The sequence below is a fragment of the Pholis gunnellus genome (genome assembly GCF_910591455.1).
Source record: "Pholis gunnellus genome assembly, chromosome: 11".
Lineage (NCBI taxonomy): Eukaryota > Metazoa > Chordata > Actinopteri > Perciformes > Pholidae > Pholis > Pholis gunnellus.
The window spans coordinates 12,419,457-12,440,701 of NC_136538.1; the positions used below are offsets into that span (position 1 = coordinate 12,419,457).

The window sequence follows — 21,245 nt, forward strand, 5'->3', positions numbered from 1 at the left end:
AGTTTTGTGTTTTTTAGTGTTTCTTTGTATGAGCATCTGTTTAAATAAAAGGACTAGCTATTACTTTACTGTAATGACCTTCAGATCATGGCTGAAGATGAGCACACGGCACCATCTAGTGGACAAATTAAGACCGTGTCTTAATATTAATACTTAGCTGCTTATGATGGACACGGTTGCGTTCAAGGTAAAAAATAAATAAACAAATTGGCTCATGTAACACCCCTGTTCATTTAAAATACATTAGTTTACACGTAGAAATGGTAAATCCACGAACAAAGGGAGAAACGTTTTAGAAAACAGAAAAGCCTCGTGGGCGTCCTGTCCAATGCTCTTAAACCAGACACGCATGCGCAGAAGCAACGTCTGTCTGTCAGTATACACTTTCACTTTGCGCAGATATCGAGCAGCTTTCCACTCAAAACTACAACAAAACACAAGATAAACTTTAACTTTTGAGCCGTGTTTGATGGACTGTAACGGGTTAAGGTATATTTTCGCCGGCTCAACAGACTTGCTTGAACACTAAATAACAAAAACGAGCCGTAAACTACACGGTTAGCTAACTTTGAAGCAACAATGTTCTGACATCCAAAGTAAGCTAACGGTGATCTGTCGACTCTGACCTCCTGGTGAGTTTGTGACGTTTGTAGAGCGAGATGTTGTCTTTAGTAGACTATTTTGTCAACTTAGTTAACCTGTCTTTGAGTTATTTAACTTCCCTGATCCTAATATTGTAACATTGGCTATCCAATAACAACAACGCTAACGCTACTGTATGTCTCTATGCTTCCCTATAGGTCACTGTAACACAACAACACTAAAAGCAGCTATAAGAGTGTGATGAATAATGAGTAGTAAAGAACAGTTAACTGTTCAGTAACACCTTTCCCTGCAGATGCATAGAGACAGATGTGTGTGTGCTGTAATGTAAACAGGAGCCTTGATGAAGATCCACAGTGTGGTCCATGATGTTTCTGGACAGTGACACATCTTGTGTTTCTGGTCTTTGTAGCTGAGGTCTGCGTTCCCCAGCGGCTCCAGGAGCCCTCACACTATGGAGCGGACTGCACCGAAACAGAGCCAGCTGTGTGGCTCCTGGGAGATGAAGGAGAGACTCGGGACGGGAGGCTTTGGGCACGTCTACCTGTACCAGCACCTCGTAAGTTCTGCCATCTGAATGCAACACAAACCTCGGACCCAGGTGTGTTTTTTGGGGCTCGCTTTTATTCCCTGTCTGTGTTTGGAGCAGGAGTTGGGAGAGAAGATTGCGGTGAAACTTTGTCGCCTGGAGCTGAACTCCAAGAACAAAGACCGCTGGGGCAGAGAGATTCAGATCATGAAGAAGTGAGTGTAAATCCTCCACAGCCTGTGAACAAACCCCACTGTGCATTTTCTTCCTGTCAAACCAGCGCTGCATGTTTGGCTCTCTCTCTGTTCTAGGCTGAATCATGTGAACGTTGTTCAGGCCAGAGAAATTCCAGAGGAGTTGAGCTCCATTGCTTTAAATGACTTACCCCTGTTGGCCATGGAGTACTGCTCAAGAGGAGACCTACGCAAGGTACCAAGTGGGTATTTTCTTCAAACCCCATACAGTTTGTTTTCTTTCCAAACATGGCACTGTTAACCTCTGTACATCGTTATTTAGGTTTTGAATAAACCAGAAAACTGCTGTGGACTAAAGGAGAGTGAGGTCCTGTCGCTGCTCAGTGACATTGGTAAAGTTTCCCTCAGCTTTTACTTTGACAAAAGTCATTGTTATCACATGTTGATGCGTACACGTTTATGGAATGATTTTTGTTTTACAAACACAGGCGCTGGTATCCAATATCTCCATGAAAATAAGATCATTCACAGAGACCTAAAGCCAGAGAACATAGTTCTGCAGGAGATTGGTGGGAAGGTGAATTCATTTCCTTTTTTTTTTACATGCATGCAGCCTGTGTGATCCTCAAATAATACATCATATGGTTTTCTGTGCCTTGCTCTCATTTTTAAACTATGTTTTCCTCCAGCTTGTCCATAAAATAATAGATCTGGGTTATGCAAAAGACCTAGATCAGGGCAGTCTCTGTACATCCTTTGTTGGAACTCTCCAGTATCTGGTAAGTGTAAAAAAAGCAATGTTGTTTTTTCCAAAGATGTCAACAATCAACCCCTGTTATATGAATCTATCTGCGTGTGTGCCAGGCTCCAGAGCTGTTTGAGAGTAAACCCTACACTGTAACGGTGGACTACTGGAGCTTTGGGACAGTGATCTTTGAATGCACTTGTGGTTTTCGCCCCTTTTTACACCACATGCAGCCTGTTCAATGGTGAGTCCACATCGCAGCAATGCATTTATCGTCTGCTATGTATGCAGATCTTTTTCTGAATGTTTGGAACATGTTATGGGTCTAGTTTTTAATCTGTCGGCTTTATTTTCAGTTCCCTCTATTTGCGCGTTTGCCTTCTTTTGTAGGACGAGTAAAGTCAAGAACAAAGGTCCCAACGACATCATGGCAGTAGAGGACATGAACGGAGAAGTCCGATTCTCCACACATCTCCCTTATCCCAACAATGTCAGCAGGTAGACACAAAGAAAAGAGGCTTTTTCAAACCAACCAGTCAAGCGGTCCTCATTCTAACTTGCATCTACCCTGTGTGTGTGTTTGTGTGTGTGTGTGTGTTCACAGGCCACTGCTGGAACCAGTCGAGTCCCTTCTGCAGATGTTGTTACTGTGGGACGCTGCAACGCGTGGTGGAGGGCTGGATCCTGACACAAACAAGCCATACTGCTACACAGCTCTGCAGAATATTCTCAGCTTGAAGGTTAATAGCATGAACCTTTATTAAGACTTCATTGATTGCATTTATGGTTTGGTATATCCCAGTTGAGGACAGCACGCGAAGCAACCTGCCCAGCTTTGTGACTTTCTTTGCCCAGGTGATCCATGTGTTGGACATGACGTCGGCCCAGCTGCACTCTTTGGTTTTGGGTGCTGAGGAGAGCTTACACTCCCTGCAGCTTCGTCTGGAGACACACACTCAGACACACCTCTCCCCGCTGAGTCAAGAGCTGCTGCTGGAGTCGGGAATCTCCCTCGACCCACGCAGACCGCCCGCACACTGTCTGCCAGAGGGATTGGTATGTGGCACGCACACACACTCAAACACACACATAAACAAAAATATCAAATGTCAAATAGTCCCAGCCACAAGTAGATAAGCAGCAGATTTTAGAAATATTGTTTTCATTGTGAAGTTTTGTTTGCATTATACTGGTAAATGGGATTAGTTTTTTTTCAGTTGTTTTCCCTTCATAATTCAATAATGCAGTTAAGTTAACATTCAGCTCCCAAAGGGTCGTTGGTAGAGTAAAATAAATAAGGTAAATAATGTAATGTGTGAAAAATAGTTTGACAATATGTTAGCAGACTGTATGAACGAGTGCGTGACGGTTGCTTGCTTCCAGCCTGTTTGGTCTAGACAAAGTCTAAACCTCAGCATATACTAGACTTGATCCACTAACACGCTTCAGTATTCACAGTGATATTTGCTCTCTGCTTCCAGCGAGGCTGGGACAGCTCCATAGTCTTCCTGTTCGATAAGAGCCTGACCAAGTACTCTGGACCGCTGACGGCCAGACCTCTGCCAGACAGTGTCAACTTTATAGGTGAACATTTCAAATGTATACATCTTTACAGGTTCTCCTCCGTTTGCAATGAGTTTTTGGTCTGCGTGCAAGATCCAAATACTTTGAAAAGTTTGTAACCAGCTTCTTTGAATTTGTTGTCTGATCTGTGTTCAGTCAGGGAGACGAAGACGCAGCTCCCGCTGTCTGCTCTGAGGAAGGTGTGGGGTGAAGCAGTCAGCTACATCTGCGGACTGAAAGAGGACTACATTCGTCTGTACCAGGGACAGAGGGCTGCCATGTAAGTGCACACACACACACACACACACACACAGGCACACACATGCATGCACCCACACAATGAAACATCTACCTACCTTGTGTTTGTGTATGTGTAGGCTGAGCCTGCTGCGCTACAACACCAACTTAACACGGTACAAGAACCTGCTGTTCTCCCAGTCACAGCAGCTCCGAGCCAAACTGGCTATTTTTAAGACCAGCATCCAGAATGACCTTGAGCAGTACACCAAGCAGAGACACATTGGCATCTGTGAGTGGATGTTAATCTCCTGCTGGGACACATCATTTAAAGTCCTTTTAATGAAGCCTTTGGTGAACTCTCTGTGGTTGTTGTTGTGTTGTTTTATCTGAAGCTTCGGAAAAAATGTTGAAGACCTGGCAGGAAAATGAAGAGAAGGCCGATGGGTTCTCAAAGGTAGGACAGTTGTTACTTGTTAGCAGTCGTGAAGTCACTTGCAGTTATTTCAAAACACCGGTATGCTAATGGTGTTATCCGCTGCAGGTTGCAGATGTGGGCTATCTGGATGAAGAGATAGTGGCTCTGCATTCGGAGATTGTGGAGTTGCAGAGGAGTCCATTTGCGAGGAGACAGGGGGATGTCATGGAACAGCTGTGAGTACCTCTGTTATATTCACACTATGATCATTTCCTTAAATAAGTTCACATTTGTTCAAGTGTGTTATAAAACAATAGTTAGGTGGCTATATTTAATATACAAAGAATTCGGTGACAAACAAACTTTAAAAAGATTTTATTAAGTCAGACTGTTGAGACATCCTGACTTACTGGATTGGATGCATGTTATGACAGGAAAGATTACAGCAAGAAAAAACTCTTTCAATGTATGTACACATGGACATCTGACTGTTGTCGCCCTCTTTGCTTTTTTTTTTTTCCAGTGAGGTAAAGGCTATTGAACTCTACAAGCAACTGAAAGCTAAATGCAAAAGTAAGTACCAATCGTTACACATTAAAAAATAATAGACAATAGTTATCGGGGCTCCAGCTTTTTGTTGTTCATAGCCACTAACAGTGGAATCTGATTATGCTATGGATACAATTCAGCTGTATAACAAATAAATACACTCACGATGGTCACCTCTGTTTAATGACTTGCTCAGCGTGGCCGTTGTGGATAGCAAGATGGCGTGTAGTATTTGTTTACATGCCTCTGTCAGATGATAGAACATGGATGATCATTGAAGTGTGTGTGTTCGCACAGGTCCTGACCCCACACATGGCTACAGTGACAGCTCGGACATGGTGAAGATGATAGTCCAAACGGTTCAGAACCAGGACAGAGTGCTGAAAGACTTGTACACTCACCTGAGGTAATTTATTACCACACACAAATACAACCACGCACAGCTCAGTTCATCTGAGATATTGTTCAGCAGTTCCCCGTGTGTCTTTTGTGGTTTCCCCTCATCTTTCTCTTCTTTTTCCCCTGTAGTACAATTCTCGTGTGTAAGCAACGCATCGTGGATTTGTTCCCTAAGTTGGAGAGGGTGGTGGAGAACATAAAAACGGCAGAGGCCGCAGTGATGCAGATGCAAATGAAGAGACAGAAAGAGTTCTGGTACCTCCTCAAGATTGCCTGTGTGAGTAAATAACGAATGGCACTCCGGAAAATATGCTCCGCTGTCAGTGATGCCTGAGGAGCGTGAAGCTCTGCAGTACAGTATTAAATGTCAAATTAAACTGCAGCTAATCCAGAGTGTGTTTGTGTGTTTAGGCCCAGAACAATACTCCATCACAGTCACTAGTGCAACAACCCACTGACGGGTAAGTCACAAGTATACATCACAGTTGTACCTGAAAAACACTGTTATGGGAATAGCCACACCAAAACATCATGTAGCTGCATTTTAGAAGATGAGTTTAAATCTACACTGAGCAGCAGTACAAGTTTAATGATCTTTTGAAACCAGCTGCTGGGTTTGGTTCAATTCACAAAAGCTGCCACAAGGGGTCACCCCATGCACCTCAAAGTGAGTAGCTTGAAGAAGAAACAGGGCTCATATTCCCCTCTATTCAAATGACTTGAGGACAATACTTTTTTGTTGTTGTGCAAAACACAAACCCAAAGCGCAAAACACTTAACACAATTATCAAAAACACAAACACAAAGCGCTAACCACCTCATACATCCTGCAAAATGAAGCGCTGCATTCAAAACTTCAGAACCACTTTTCAAAATCAAACTCATGCACCAAATGGCACACACACTTTATTCATGTTAAAAGATTTTTGTCCAACCAACTACACTCTGCTTTGTCTCAATAATAGCAATCTGTAGAAAGAGAATTCTGCAGAGATGCTTGTGCAGAAACACAAATACATTTTGAAACATCCATCCGTCCATTATCTTTAACCGCGGAGGGGCTGGAGCCGATCTCAGCTGACAGGAGACACCCTAGACAGGCAAGAGCCATTTTGAAACAAAACCTTTTTATTTTTCTTCACAACAAATCAGTACAGCGTGCTCGGCACACACAGTATACGTCACAGTTGTGTACTCTATTGACTACAGTAAACAGAAAATAAAACTGATGAGAAACAGAGGAAAGAACAGTACTGGCTGAGTCTGGCCCCAGGACCTCATCAACATCACAGGCAGCTAGACTTAAGGAAGAAGCGCCTTGAGTCAGGTATCCAGCCCTGGACAGCACCCACATCAATGTCTACCCCTACCTCTGTGTTTGGAAATGCCCAACAATTGACTTCATGTCAGATTCCTACGTCTTACAGTTTTTTTCAATTGCTAACAAGCAGTGTTCAATACTGAAACCACGTGTTCAAAACTCTTCATACATTCTGCATTACCAAGATTCATTTTGGCCAAACGGTTAATCTAACCTCCAAAACTCACTCAGACCAACAAAACACTTCATACATGTCTCAAAATAAGCTCGTTCCACCGATCACTGGCAACAAATTCTCATTCAGAAAACATGCATGTCACTCAGAACACACTGACCTAAAAAACACTAGCAACAGGGAGCATTACATAAATTATGAATTTTTATTTAGTTAGAATGAATTTTCACATAAACAGTATTTCAATATAGAATAACAGATTTTTAATTTATTGAATGTACTAAAGCATACGTATTTAACAAGAATGAATCAGAAATATATATATTTTTTTAATATAGTACTTCATTTGTGAAAATACTGTAAATAGGTGACAAAAGAAAAAAAAAATCCTGAAATTCCAGGGCAAAAAAAAGAAAAAGTCAACAACACTTGTAGTCTAATCACTCATTGTAAAGTTCTGTGATGGTTCTAGTCCTCCCTCTCTCTTGGATTAGGCCACATGTTCTCATCAACATCACATCTGATGTCTTCTCTGGCAATGCATCTTGGAAAGTATCTTTTGGAATGTCTAATCCAACCCTGGCAGTCTTCAGGAGAAATGTCTCCACACCCCGCATTCATTACCTCCAGTAAAGTCATCTGGTCATGTGGATGGTGGTCATAAACCTTCCACCTCCATGCAGAGAAAAACTCCTCCTATTGTACTGTACTGTAATATGTATCATCTCACCTGTTGTTTTGCCGAAAAATTTGTATTATTGACGCAACTGTTGAGCGGGGCAGATTAGGTTGCACCCTTAGACCGGCCTCTCTCAAAGTGAGACCGTGGTTTACAACATGGTCAGTAATTGTGGCCCTTATTTCATCCGATATCACCGCTCTTGGTCTTCCTCTCCTTTGTCCTCCACGCACTCTCCCTCGTACCACTCCTCTTTCCCCACCAACCTGTCTTCTGTCCATATTTCCAAACAAAATCAGTTCCAAGCTATCCCCTTTTACTGAAACATGGTAATTAGACTAAAGCAAGACACCTGGGTTGGCTTTGAGCTGAAATTGCAATTAGCTTGGAATGATTATTATTTCATTTTCATTCATTTTCTATATTTCAAAATAATTACTGCAGAAATGTTTGAAATTTGCCATCATTCTGATTTGAATGTGCTTTTATCAGTTTTGAAAGCAGTGTGTTAGCATATGAAAAATGTCCTGCAAATACATAGTTTTTTGCAGTTTGTGGAGTATGAATGACAAAAGTGTTTGTGAATTTTGAAAAATGTGGTGATTGAATGCATTTTGTCTGAAAGCAATGAAAAATGATTCACAGTTTGGTCCGTATACACTTGTGTGTTGCTGAACGTGTGAAGAGTTTTGAACATGTGGTTTCAGTATTGAACACTGCTTGTTAGCAATTGAAAAAAACTGTAAGTAGTAAACTGCGAGCAGTGTGTTGCAAAAGGTGCCATGTTTAATTGCAAATTAGGTGCAAAGCAGAACGTGTTTTTAGAGTTGTTGAAACTTGAGGTTCTGTTTTTTCTGAGTGTCAGTTTCAAGAATTGTGCGTTTAAAGAAAAATGTAGTATGGAGCCAAAATCCTGAAAGATAAACACTGCATTCCATCTCATATACTTTTTTATTTAAGTACATACTGCAGCTGCCCTCACAAAGTACATACTGTTGCATTCATTTGGGACATACTACTTTGTCATAACAGTGCACTTTGAACTTTGACCATCCTGCTCGTATATCCGGATGCAGAGGGACATTCTGGTATTTTTGGCCCACTGTATTTGACATACTATATATTGGGACATAATAGATCTTTTTTCTGGCACACTGGTAGTATGTGAATTTGAACGTGAACAATTCTGAAATTTTTTGGGTCAGAGGTGGTAATCCGTTGGAAAACAAACACTCTTTTGTCTTTTGCAGTGAAACTGTTAATCAGCTACTGGATGATAATCAGCGTTATCTGAGTCAACTAACCTCTCTGCTGCAAGACGCCACCCAGGAGATGGAGCACAGTGTCATGGTAGGGTATACAGGAGTGAGGCAGTGTGTGTTCATGCATGTAAACAGATCCTGTCCAGTAGATGGTAGATGGAGAAGATTGTGTTTGGTATTCCACTATTAACGTGTTTGTTCTCCCTCCAGGATCAGGACTGGAGCTGGACTCAGTACACAGCAGTGAAGGCCCAACCCCAGAAGCTGTAGAAACTGACCAAAGACTCGGTGTTAATAGTTAGAGATGTATTCTGTAAACAAGTGCCTTATCAGAGTTACCCTATCTGAAAGCTTTGTGATTCCATTCTGTGTCTTTTTACATACATGTAATGCTCTAATACAACAGCATGATATGGTAAGCTATTCATGTTTTAACTTAAATGTATATTATTGAGTTTTAGCTGTAACCAAGACTTATTTATTTTACTTGTAATATTGATTAGAGTCAAAACATTGCTGCTGAAGATCTATGCATGATGGAATGTTTATAAATGTATGGCACATACCATGTTTAGTTTTTTCTCTGCCAGTGTTAAGCTGTTGAAAGTTGTAAATATCTGGTTATTTACATTCACACAGTGGACCAGACAACTGCCTGCTCACATACAGGAAATGACTTGTTTATAAGACCCCGGGTTCAACGTTCTCCTGGGAGTTGGTGAAATGTAAACGGCAAGGACAAGAACAACAAGAGTAACATCATGCATACAATAGAAATGAAAACGACAAAATTCAAGTAACAGGCACAGTTAAAGGCAGTGCATTCAGACATACTTTAGCCGAATAGTATCTTTAATTTGTCCTCTTAAATGATTCATTAAAGGAGGAAGAACATCAGTATACAGTCCTGTCATCTGTGGAAGATTTCTTTGAAACGATGCAAAATCATTATACTATGTGAATCAATATCCTATTGTTTAGCTCATATACTGACCACCATCATTAAGCCCACATTGTTGTTTAATGTGTTTTTCACACTTAAACCATCGTCTGGGTAAAGCAGGCAGACTTTTCACAGTTCAGTGAATATATAAGTAAGTACTTTAGTGTACTAATTTGTGATGATACCAGACACTGAAACACAAATACATGTGTATGTATATTTTTGTGTGTATATATTTATCTATTTATATAGATAGATAGATAGATAGATAACGATACACGTGGTAGTCTGCCTTCCCTTTCACGTTATATTATACTAAAATCTACTAATAATATGTCCCAATGTTTGCACCACACATTAATTTAGATACACAATTAATCCAATATTCACATGGACCACCTAGGTATTGTTATACTATTATACTCTACTTTGTTATTAATTATCTAAAAACGGAAGGGAAATATGTTTTTACGATAACATAAAATAAATCAAAAAACATTTGGCATTTCAATACTTCCTGCTTTTTAAATAATAAAACACGTCATATATAAAATACAATTTTTAAGTCCACTGTACGTTCATATTAAGGCAGAATGAAAGCTCTCAAGACATTATTGCCATCTGAATATTTAAAGGACACATTTAATTTAATTTATTTATACTGAACAAATAGTTGGACTAAATTAATGTTATATTATTTCCGACAGCCCCTGAAGGCACCATCACGTACCAAGTAAAAGCGAGAGCGTAACCTGTGGGAGGCGGGGTGAGGGGGACGTTCAATGATTAGACCAGAAAGATACGATTCAATACAGTGGTACTTTTATTTAGCATAAACCAGACATTTATTCTTACGCTTACACATTGATTTTATTCCAGCGTTGTGTCAGGTGAGTTAACTCGTTGCGTTTACGCGTGCAACATAACAAGCTAATACTAACATTTGAGCTAGCTGTTAGCTGCAGGACACTGACGGAGTGGCTGACTTCCGATACCCGAGAATGAGAGCTAGCTAACGTTAGCTATGTAACCTAATCTATGTTAACGCTGCAGACCGAGTGGTGTGTCCGCCTTTTCATATTGTGAATTAAATGAGTTTTGTTGAAGGAGACGAATCTGTGGTACAAACACGTTGCTTCGTGTGTTGACAGAGGAACTAGCTACTTGCTTAGCTTCCTGACAAGCAGCCTGATTCTACAAGCTAATGGTAGCTAATCGTGTTGGTTAACGTTAGCTGCTCGTGTTCATGCATTGCTCGGTACCGTTATCGTGATGTACTACGCTAACGGTTTGAACCTTCACTACAGGGTTAACACTTGCTGTCACATACACAGTAAACATAAACCTGCTCTTAGATGTATAAATGAACTACTTTCAGTGACTGTGCAGTGTGTTTACTTGATAACGCTTTTGACCTGAGTTAAACTTAACTGTGTTACAGTCTGGTGGAGCTAACTAACACAAAATATGATATAACAAGCTGTGTAACGTCTGTAGAATGAACTGTTAGTTTAAAAGCGAAACAACCAATCAAACACCTACAGAGCATTTTCTTATTCTTGCGTTGTTAACAAAGATGCAGTTAAGTTCTGTAATACTACAGTTTTCAGTGAAGTATCTATATGCACCCCTTGCAAAGTCAAACAAAGCTCGTTTAAAATACAGTATTTTATATCTTTTTAAAAATAATGTTGAGGTGTATATATAATATTTCATAATAGTTTGTCCACTCCATTTGAGGATAGACTAAATGTTAGATTTACCTCCGTAAAGTTTTGAGCATCCAGTTAATAAACATTAAAACCTTCATGAAAGTATGATTTATTGTGTGAGACTGCTTTAGCTTTAGCTCGGTTTACCAATCACTGTGTGTACTGCTGCTGACATTTACAGTGACGGTCTGACCACGGGTCTAAAGGTGCCCTGAGGACTTATTGTTGTATAAATATTTCAGTATGCTGATGTGTTCTTTTTTCTTTCTATGCCTGCAGGTCAGTGCTAGCAAGGATGACGTTGCCGCACGTAGGGGCAGTATTTGGGGCAATAGCGGGAGTGATGGCCATCATGTTGCACTCCTCCATTCACAAGATAGAAGAAGGACACCTTGCTGTGTACTACAGGTATCAAAACACTGACCCGTACCCAAACATCACACATATGTTATATCCTGATGATAAATATACATTTTGTATGGATATGGAAATATGATCTGGGATACTTAGGCTTGCATGCTCCAAGCCTGTTACACCACAGAGAGAGAAAAGAGAAGCCTTTGCAAACAGTTTGGCTCAGGACTGTTCAGACCGGAGCATCGGAGCTGCTCCTACAAGTGTCTGCATTTGTACAAATTAATCAATTGTTACAGATTACACTTCACTGGTCCCAAGGTTAGACCTTGAGGGAATTACATTTAACTTCCCGACTACAACATAATAAATGGGACATAATAAACTGGCCTTAATTGTTGACTGTGTTCACGAGTTGGACAAAGCAGGGATACCCTGTGATTTAATGCAAAGATTTTCAACTACACCCTCATACTTTTCTGTTACACCTGAATAAACAACTTTAAGTCCTTTTTCTTTTTCTCCACCCTCCATACATATCGTCAGTAGTTCATCTAATGTTAAGAAGTCGGACCAAATAATTTGTTTGTATTTGTTTTAGGGGTGGGGCATTGCTGACGTCTCCCAACGGTCCCGGATATCACATTATGCTGCCTTTCATTACCACTTACAGATCAGTGCAGGTAAACGTACCTCTCAGCCCGGGAACTTAACCTGTTAGCAGCAGCCTGTGCAATGTAGCAGTCAACCAGAAGGTGCTGATGCGTAAAAAACAGAATGTGATCTTCTATAAATACATCAGCTGCAGCGTGCAAACAGTTGCCATTCAACCATGGCTGTGGTGGCTTTAGTTAATGCACCGCTTGTTGTGCTATTAAATCTGCATAGAATTTAATCTTTTTAATTATAATAAGTACAATTATAATAGCATTGTTTTAGGGTTCATGTCACTGAGATATTTCTGATCAAACTTCAAGTTTTTTTTAGCTAACATATTATAGTAATTACAATAATATTCAGGTTGTAGCCTTTACTTGTTCATTTATTTGGCAGCACAACAGCAACTGGTTGTTTTTGTTTGTTTGTTTTTACCATTAACTCTAAAATCCATTGAAAATCACATTAAATCGATGCTCGCCTTCGTTTGCATGAAAGGTGAAATTCCAGGAAATATTGTATATAATAATGTCTGTATTATTGACACAGCTTAACTTAAAACAAGCACGCACTACTTTATCTATTACTTTATCTAGGTTGTTTTTAAAATAAACTAGTAACAAGAAACTTGTTAAAAAAAATACTCATGTTAAATCTCACTACATGTTTCTAAACGGCCTGTGTTGTTGGAGAATAATCTTTATTATTATGTGATCGTTATTTAATTTCTGTGTTTCAGACCACTCTCCAAACTGATGAGATCAAGAATGTGCCTTGTGGAACGAGGTAACACCGAGCATATTGGTGATCAATTCATGACAATCATTACGTATTAAACATTAAGATGAACATTTGTCTTTTCTTTGCAGCGGGGGTGTGATGATCTATTTTGACAGAATAGAAGTTGTGAACATGCTGGTCCCTGTAGCAGGTACAACATGTTGCATCATTTTCATCGCTGAGCTTCCTCATTTGATTGAATGCTGCCGTTACAACAACAGTTGCCTTTGTTCGTTTATTTGCAGTGGTGGAAATTGTGAGGAACTACACGGCTGACTATGACAAAACTCTAATATTCAACAAGATTCACCATGAACTCAATCAGTTCTGCAGTGTGCACACACTACAGGAGGTCTACATTGAGTTATTTGGTGAGTACGCTTTAGCTGCTGTGGCAATAGAGAATATTTCTGTCTATTAAAACAGACGGCATTGCTTCGTTTTAATGCTATACATAAATGGCAACATGTGTACACAGTATGTTGTGTATTCAAACAGCAGCTGTTTTTTGTCTTGCAGACATTATAGATGAGAACCTGAGGACGGCTTTGCAGAAAGATCTTATTGCTATGGCGCCGGGACTTACAATACAGGTATTTAAACACACACCATCGTAACTTGAGGGACGTAGAAAGACTCAAGTCACAGTGACGGGTCAGCTCGTGTTTTCTCCTACAAGCCTCTGATGCTGCTGGAGATAGTTCAGAGGGAAGACGCCATTAAGGAAGTAGAAGAAAGAAGTAGCAGTCTTCTCTTTATCAGTAACACACGTCTCGCAATTTACGCTGCGGTCCTTCTCGATGCGATTGCTGCTCTCTATCACAGTGACGGAAAGAACGTAAACCGAGATTACATCGTCGTATTTGCAGTAGTGTCCTATTGAAACAAGGCAGTGGTTTAGGTGATGGCATGAGGAGACGGAGAGGCTGTTTGTTCAAAACCAAAATGTTTTGGCTCTTCTCCCGACTGGCTTCAGCAAAGAGTTTGATTGACGGATGGTTCATCCAATCACCTGCCAAGTATTCTTTTTCTTTTTAAGTGCCTGTCCCTTTTCAATGGTGGGTCAGGTTTCAAGAAAGCTGCCATCCTCTTGAAAAGATCCACATCAGAGTTTAAATCATAAACTTACCAACCTTCCACCAATATTGTTATTCAGCAAAAAACTTAATCTAATTCTGCGAAGAAAGCAACAAGTACTAGAAGCAGGGTAGGGCGGGTCTTCTCATAATGTGGGTTGGGGGGAAAAAATCAATTCAACTACCTTAAATAACAGGTCTCACCAACTATAAATCCAGCTTGACCTGTGAGCCAATGCCAATATACTCTCTGGTACTGTTGTTGTTTTTAATCACATCAAATATAAACATGTGGCCCAAAAGACACGCATTGAAACGCAGCCATCACATGACGGTCGACCAATTCTATCTTGAAAACTAACAGCTTACTGTAAAATATGTTGATTGATTGAAGGTACATTTATTTTTCTCTCTTCTTTTCCTCTTCACTTGTTTCAACATCCCGATGAAGGCGGTCCGTGTTACCAAGCCGAAGATCCCCGAATCTATCAGGAGGAACTTTGAACTCATGTGAGTTGGTAAATCTGTACTTAGTAGCGCAGTCTTAGTGCACGTTTCACATTCTGTTACCCGCACACTCAAGTCAAGGAAGACCACACAGAAAATACGATATTTGCGTGAACCTTTTCTTGTGTATGTGCGTTGTGTATGCAGGGAAGCGGAGAAGACTCGTCTGTTAGTAACGGCTCAGACTCAGAGGGTGGTGGAGAAGGAAGCCGAGACCGAAAGAAAGAGGGCCATTATTGGTAAATATGCTGCTGTTTTACTGTAAATCAGCCAGCCGGGTTGACATTTGCATGACGGTCGTCACAATTTTAGCGGTTTCCCCCTTTTTAGTCACTCATGTGTAACCCCGCTGTCTCCATCTGTTAACACTCGCATGTTTTTCTGTCCTACAGAGGCTCAGAAAGTGGCCCAGGTAGCAGAGATCCATTTCCAACAGAAGGTGATGGAGAAAGAGACGGAGAAGAGGATCTCTGAAATAGAGGGTTAGAATCCTCTGAGATGGATTTGTGTATTCCTGTTTTGCGGCGGCGACTGGTGAACTGGTCCGTCATGTGTCCGTCTCATTCAACACTTGTCTCTTTGTTTCAGACTCGGCCTATTTGGCGAGGGAGAAGGCCAAAGCTGATGCTGAGTATTACACTGCTGCAAAGTATGCTGAAGCAAACACGGTAAAAAAAACAAACACACAACATCAAATCTAATGGCTTTCAGATAGAGTTACAATATTGGGAAGTATATTTGTGGAAGCTACAATATAATCATTGTAAAGTACAAGTATATGGGTTGGAAAGGGGACGTACCATGTCATGATTGATTAGTCGTTGTCCCCCGAGCTGAGCCCTTAATGGACTCGTCTCCTGGTCAGTGTAGTGACGTTGTGGCCATTCTAGTGTGCTGTCACACCTCGGCTCTTTTCTCTGAATGTTATCAACCACCTCCACAGCCAAAAGCCAGCAGCAGTGTGTTCCGTTCACGTTTAGCCGTGCTGTACATTGTCACATTAAAACACCGGACTACAGCAGTTCTAAAATCAGGTTGCATCACACACACACACACACAAGGAGAAACTTCAAAGATGTTCTTTTCAATAATCTCAAACATGCACACACTACAAGATTTTAAAATAATGGCTCATCCCACACTGCAGGATATTATTAAGATTATCGTGTTGCTTGGAAACACTGTCGGCTGCGCCGGCTTGTCTCTCTCATTGGCTGTTATGGTGAAATGCTGATGTTATCAATCAATATCGCACATGTTTGTGCTTATCGGCTGCAACCGGTTCTAACGGAGTCCAGTGTTCTGAGGAGCTCTGATAATGAGCCAGCCTCAATCTAACCCTCACGTGCTGTTGTCTTTCTTCTAAATCTCCACAGATGAAGTTAACCCCAGAGTACATGGAGCTGATGAAGTACCAGGCCATAGCCGCCAACAGTAAGATCTACTTTGGCCAGGACATCCCGAACATGTTTGTAGAGGGAAGCAACAGCCCCCCGAAGTCCGTGCGCTCCCTTCATCAGCCGGACTTTCTAAAAACAAAGGAGGGGCAATGAGTCCACCGCTGTGCTTCTGCAAAGGCCAGGAGGACCCGACGAGGACTTGTGTTGTCTGTGAGGTGGGGAGCACTGAACTGAAGATGATGGGTGGGAAAGCTTCGCAGCTAGTTTGATGAATAACGCACTTCAGTCTTAAATTTAAATGGCAAAGAAAGGGTGTGACAATTTAAGGACAAGCGGAAGTGAGAGCTAGGGAAGGCGTGATAAAAGGGAATGTTTTTTTTGTTTTTTTTTACCTTCCACTCTTTTGAGGAAGTTTTAGGAATAAGAATGATGCCATAGTTAAAAATCACAACAATAATAAATGCTTATGCCTGGGAAGGCGACAGCGAGTAGTCGTCCTAATTTACACTGGCTTGCAATCAGTGCAGTGTTTTGCTGCTTTGCTGCATTCATTTTGTTTGTTGTATGCAAGGCGAGGGATGAAAAATGATTTTTCTGAATTAATTTCTGGTTGAGTTAAACTGGAAGCTAACAGGTGACACTAATTAATTAAATGCAGTTTGGTTTGTGTAAGTGTGCGTTGTGGGCAGGTCATCTCTGTGCTATCTTCTCTTCCACTAAACCACTAGTTCTCTCTCAACATGAATGAATGCGAGGACCTCTAATTAAATGCTGCTTGTTGATGAACATAAAATAGTTATGAGCATTTGTCATTTACAGCATTTCCAGTTGGCTGAAATCATACAGACATGAAAACTGATCTGTGAAAGTTTTATTTTTAAACGATCGCTTTCGAGAAACAAGTGGCCTGACTTTGTTAACATGTCCTCGGATTTGCATAAAGTTGCATACAATCCTACAGATACTTAAGTGTTCTCAGTTGATATAGTAAATATACAGTGGTGTCAGAGTGGTAGTAATGTGGTTTATTTCCTGTTAGCTTGGCGGTAGTTTGCTGTTAGTTGTAGTGTAGACTTGAGATGATGCACTAAGACCTGCTGTGGCATTTACTGTGAGAAAGAGAAAGTCAGTCCGATGGTCTCTTCTAAAAGCTCATTTAAGTTGATTAATAATTAAAAGTGAATTAATATGGGAGCGTAACAATAAAGCAGTTGTGTGATAGTGCCACAGGAGGAAGCCGTGGTTTGTATTTCTTGTGAAGAAGGAAGTACATCGTCTTCCTCCATCTGGTTTTCATTATCAGGGCATGTAGTGGCTTGATTCAGATGATTAGTAGTGCCTGCATTTGTCAGCCAACTCTGCTATACAGCTTATTCACATGTGAGGAAATGTAAATTCTCAGGAAATTGACTTTTATTTTGAACAAAAAGCTGCTCAATGTTTGAACAGAGCTTACACCCTCAAAAGTTAAAAATTGACAATTGAAAATCTGGTGGAACAAGAAAGTAACTATTTGATTTGAAGATGTGACATCTGAGACATTATTATGAGCATGTCGGTCTGTCAAAGTATAAATATTATAAACAAAATCTCCTTTCTATGGTCAATGTTTACATTTTTCTGTAATGCAAGAATTAATAGGCTGCAAAGTTTTTCAGTCTCTGCTAAACGAGATCATTTTAATGGCAACACAAGCAACACACAGTTCCTAGTTACAGTATTAACTTACTCTCTAGTGAGGATTAGTTTAATCTCTGATCAGTTTTGTGTGGCAAAATGAGTTCCAGCGTTGCTCTATTAAAAGATGAATGTTGACAAAGCTTTGGCTTCAATAAGATGCAAGTTGGTGCTAGTTTTTATTCTACGTTTTGATGCTTTTGGATTTTGTTCAGCTCTCTTATATAGTACTTCCACTTTTCAGAATGCAAGCCTTAAAAAGATAATGGGTTTCCCCAGACTTAAAGATTCAGTGATTCCTCTCAACTAAAAAGCTCCATTTGAACTTAACTGTGAGACTTCTTAAAGAGCGTGGACGTACACACTGAACTGTACGGCCTCATCACAGACTTTATCTGAGAAAGACTGGACTAACAGTGGACTAACTACTCGTGTTCGGCCGATGTTGTGATGTTTACTGGACCTGTGAATGGCGGTTAAAGGCTGCGTTCTGCATTTGCTTTGGTGGTGGGTTTAAATAAAGATGCAAAAGTATGAATCAATGATTTTTTTTTGGGGGGGGGGCCGGTCAATGACATTTTGTACAATCTGTGAAATTCAAACATTGTCTCCTTGTTCTAAAAGGTTTATATGCAAAAATGTTTTCAAGTTTTGACAATGTTCTTATGTAAAATAAAACCTATTTTGGTACCTCTCTTCTCCAGCAGCGCTGCTTTGTGTGTGTGGACGTTGTGCATTACACGTGGATGCCAGCAGGAGGAACGCTAACACCGTGTTAAACACTAAACGCTTTGCTTAAATCACTGAGACACATTTTTACCAAGTGGCGATTGAAATACCAATACGGCGAGTTTACTTATGCATAAGCACCAAAGTATGGGCTCAATTAAGGGTCAGTTGGATATGAAGCGGGCAATATGTTGAGAGAACTGTAGAGCTATGCAAAGACTGCTTGAGCACAAATTAAATCAGCTGTGAGGTTACACAATGACTGAGGAACACATTGCTGATATGTGTGCACAGATCAGAAGAAGAATATATGTTCTGTGTGACAACTAAACTCCACATACTGAAGTTACACGTTTGTATTTTCTGGTTTTCACTGTAGGGAATACATGTTTTCTATACATTCACAAACAAATATATCCAGTGTAGATATTTTTCAATGGTTTACAATTGGTGATTATTATTTCTGAACAATGCTTCACAAGCTCAAAGTCTTGTCATTTATTCCGCCAAATATTTCAGTTAATTAAGAATTCATACCATGTGCATGTGTTGGCTAGTCATTTATTGGGATGATTCAGTGAACGTTTACTGAATATACATACACAATCCCTGTTGTTCTAACACACATAATGTGTTTCCCAAGAGACTCTAGATCTCAAGTCTGGCCCTCAGCAAGGCCAGTCAGCTGTTCACAAAGGCTTTCCGGGAAGCAGTCACTGTGTGTGTGTGTGTGTGTGTGTGTGTGTGACCACTGCCTGAGTAACCAGATGAGGGATAGCTTCCTCTTATGACCTCTCAGTCCTTACAGATCCTGTCACAGACAAACCATCCGTCTTTCTTTCCCGAAGGAGGGTGCTTAGTTATAGACTGACCCCCGGATCTGTTTTGTCCTGAATTTGTGAGAAATATATGATCACAAACATGCGTTTGTGTGTGTAAATAATCTTCACTCATCCTCATCTTGTTTACTTAACTGAAGAATTGTTTTTTTTGTGGATGTCTGGGCTCATTTTAATGGTCTGATTTGGTGCCAGGGGTGCAAAGCCAGCGGGTTTAAAGCCCCTCCCCTCCCAGGAAGTGGTGTCGAGGTCACGTTTGCTGCTTCCTGGATCAGCCAGCGCTTCACTTTCCTTCCTTTTGTCCCTGATCATCAGATCCTGCATGATCCTTCTAGCCTTGACTCCTCCCTGGGTCTGTCCCTCCGCAGAGATACGAGGGTGTGGTTCCTCATCTCCCCGAGTGAAGGCCTCTGAATCTGAATCTACTCCCCAGACAGCAGAATACGATTCATCAGCTGCAGTCAGCGCCATCATCAGCTCTGCAGCTTTCTCTCACATTCCTATCCGATGTGTGTGTTGTTGGTGCACAACACACACTCATACAAAGAACATTAGCGTTGCTATTTCTCAGCACTTTTCTCCTCTACATTTCTGTGGTGACCCTCAGGATGGATTTTGCAGTCATCTCACGAGTCAGCTAAAAAGGCTCTAAATCTAATTCTGTGTTGCATGATATGTGCCACTTAGGAATGGTTTGATCAACCTATTTGTGCTTTGTTCTTGTTTACTCTCATGTTGGGAATTATGAGTCAACCTTTAAAGGGGCAGTACAACATATTTACATATAAAGGTCAGAGTATAGGCTTCCACTCAGCCTGTACAACATCTGTATTATGTCTTCTTTAGCTCTGGATGGGGCTTTGTTCAGAAAAAAAAGGTCCACAAAAGAGGAATGGTTCTTCTGAATAAACTAGAATAAAGGGCCCAGTACAGACTAAACAGAAAGAAGCTTGGGGAGCTGTTCTGAGTGACTAACATGCCGGTGGTTTGCTTGCCAACTAGTTGTTCACTAACTCGCCACCTCGCTTGGAGTGATGAAAGACATGTGAGATTTGTACCTCTGTGTTATATTGCTGTAAGCCTGATAATGGTGATTGATTAGGTGGTATGAAGATGATCAGCACGACAGAGCTCAGTCACAGCAGCAGGCTGCTGAAGAAGATCAGCAGATCCTGATACAGCTCAGCAGGTCGCCTGTCTCTTGTTGTTCTACACCAACAGAGGGGGCAGGATCAAAGACTATACGCAGGGACAGACAAACACTGACGGGACAACATGGAGCAACTCGCCCAACCCCATCTCACTGGCATGACCTGATACTTCAGAAAGGGAAGTGAGCTTTATGTTGCTGGGGTTTACTATATTTGGTCATCTGCATGTATTCTGAAAAATGGTGTTTGAAACAGTGGAAAATGAAGTCATTGATAACCGCGGTCTATATTTGACCGAACTTCACACTTGTGAATTGACAGGAACAAGAGTTGCATCGAAAATGAATGATGTAATTTTAGACTTGGCCAGTGATAGAGTGAGACGGTAGGAGTGTATAAACACCGCATATCATTTTGTTTGGTTCATTTCATCTCCGCTGATTTGCTACACTCTGTCATGTTAAAAAAGACAATTTGGAATGTTAAAGAGGTTAGTTGATTTATTGAGCACTTTGAGGTCAGAGGTCATAGGCTGTGTAAAGGCACGGAAGGTCAGGGACGACTATAGATACATAAACAATTGAAAACACTCCTCACAAAGAAACAACTATCAACAACTCAAATTCTCAGAAACCATTTATAGTAGATTCTCATTTGCTAAGATTTAAACACAAAGACGTAATATGCAATAAATGCAAAAATAGCTGCAAATTAGATACATCCTCTGGAAACCTAAACTTTTCATG

The 21,245-nt window shown here is 40.7% G+C and overlaps 2 protein-coding genes across 2 annotated transcripts; both read left to right on the forward strand.

Annotated features, from left to right (window-relative positions):
• Positions 1-382: 382 nt before the first annotated feature.
• On the forward strand, positions 383-9,554 carry LOC306702637 (inhibitor of nuclear factor kappa-B kinase subunit alpha-like). Its single transcript, XM_079168278.1, has 22 exons — positions 383-632; positions 1,016-1,162; positions 1,253-1,347; positions 1,444-1,561; positions 1,649-1,718; positions 1,815-1,903; positions 2,016-2,105; positions 2,191-2,315; positions 2,462-2,569; positions 2,676-2,811; positions 2,927-3,127; positions 3,553-3,655; positions 3,791-3,914; positions 4,012-4,163; positions 4,267-4,328; positions 4,416-4,525; positions 4,813-4,862; positions 5,136-5,244; positions 5,367-5,514; positions 5,649-5,698; positions 8,663-8,762; positions 8,885-9,554. Exons 2-22 carry the CDS (start codon positions 1,058-1,060, stop codon positions 8,942-8,944), a joined length of 2,205 nt encoding a protein of 734 aa, XP_079024404.1. The 5' UTR covers positions 383-632; positions 1,016-1,057; the 3' UTR covers positions 8,945-9,554.
• An 823-nt stretch (positions 9,555-10,377) lies between these two features.
• On the forward strand, positions 10,378-18,464 carry erlin1 (ER lipid raft associated 1). The gene is made up of 12 exons (XM_079168303.1): positions 10,378-10,507; positions 11,609-11,737; positions 12,285-12,366; positions 13,080-13,126; positions 13,210-13,271; positions 13,366-13,491; positions 13,640-13,713; positions 14,648-14,706; positions 14,851-14,942; positions 15,096-15,185; positions 15,292-15,371; positions 16,080-18,464. Exons 2-12 carry the CDS (start codon positions 11,625-11,627, stop codon positions 16,254-16,256), a joined length of 1,002 nt encoding a protein of 333 aa, XP_079024429.1. The 5' UTR covers positions 10,378-10,507; positions 11,609-11,624; the 3' UTR covers positions 16,257-18,464.
• Positions 18,465-21,245: the final 2,781 nt, after the last annotated feature.

Excerpts from the sequence above, each read along its gene's own strand:
- erlin1 (XM_079168303.1), top strand. The coding sequence starts at position 11,625 with ATGACGTTGCCGCACGTAGGGGCAGTATTTGGGGCAATAGCGGGAGTG. Across the intron at positions 11,738-12,284 it reads CACCTTGCTGTGTACTACAG|GGGTGGGGCATTGCTGACGT; the intron begins GTATCAAAACAC and ends TATTTGTTTTAG. Across the intron at positions 14,707-14,850 it reads AGGAGGAACTTTGAACTCAT|GGAAGCGGAGAAGACTCGTC; the intron begins GTGAGTTGGTAA and ends TTGTGTATGCAG.
- LOC306702637 (XM_079168278.1), top strand. The coding sequence starts at position 1,058 with ATGGAGCGGACTGCACCGAAACAGAGCCAGCTGTGTGGCTCCTGGGAG. Across the intron at positions 1,719-1,814 it reads GTCGCTGCTCAGTGACATTG|GCGCTGGTATCCAATATCTC; the intron begins GTAAAGTTTCCC and ends TTACAAACACAG. Across the intron at positions 3,656-3,790 it reads AGACAGTGTCAACTTTATAG|TCAGGGAGACGAAGACGCAG; the intron begins GTGAACATTTCA and ends ATCTGTGTTCAG.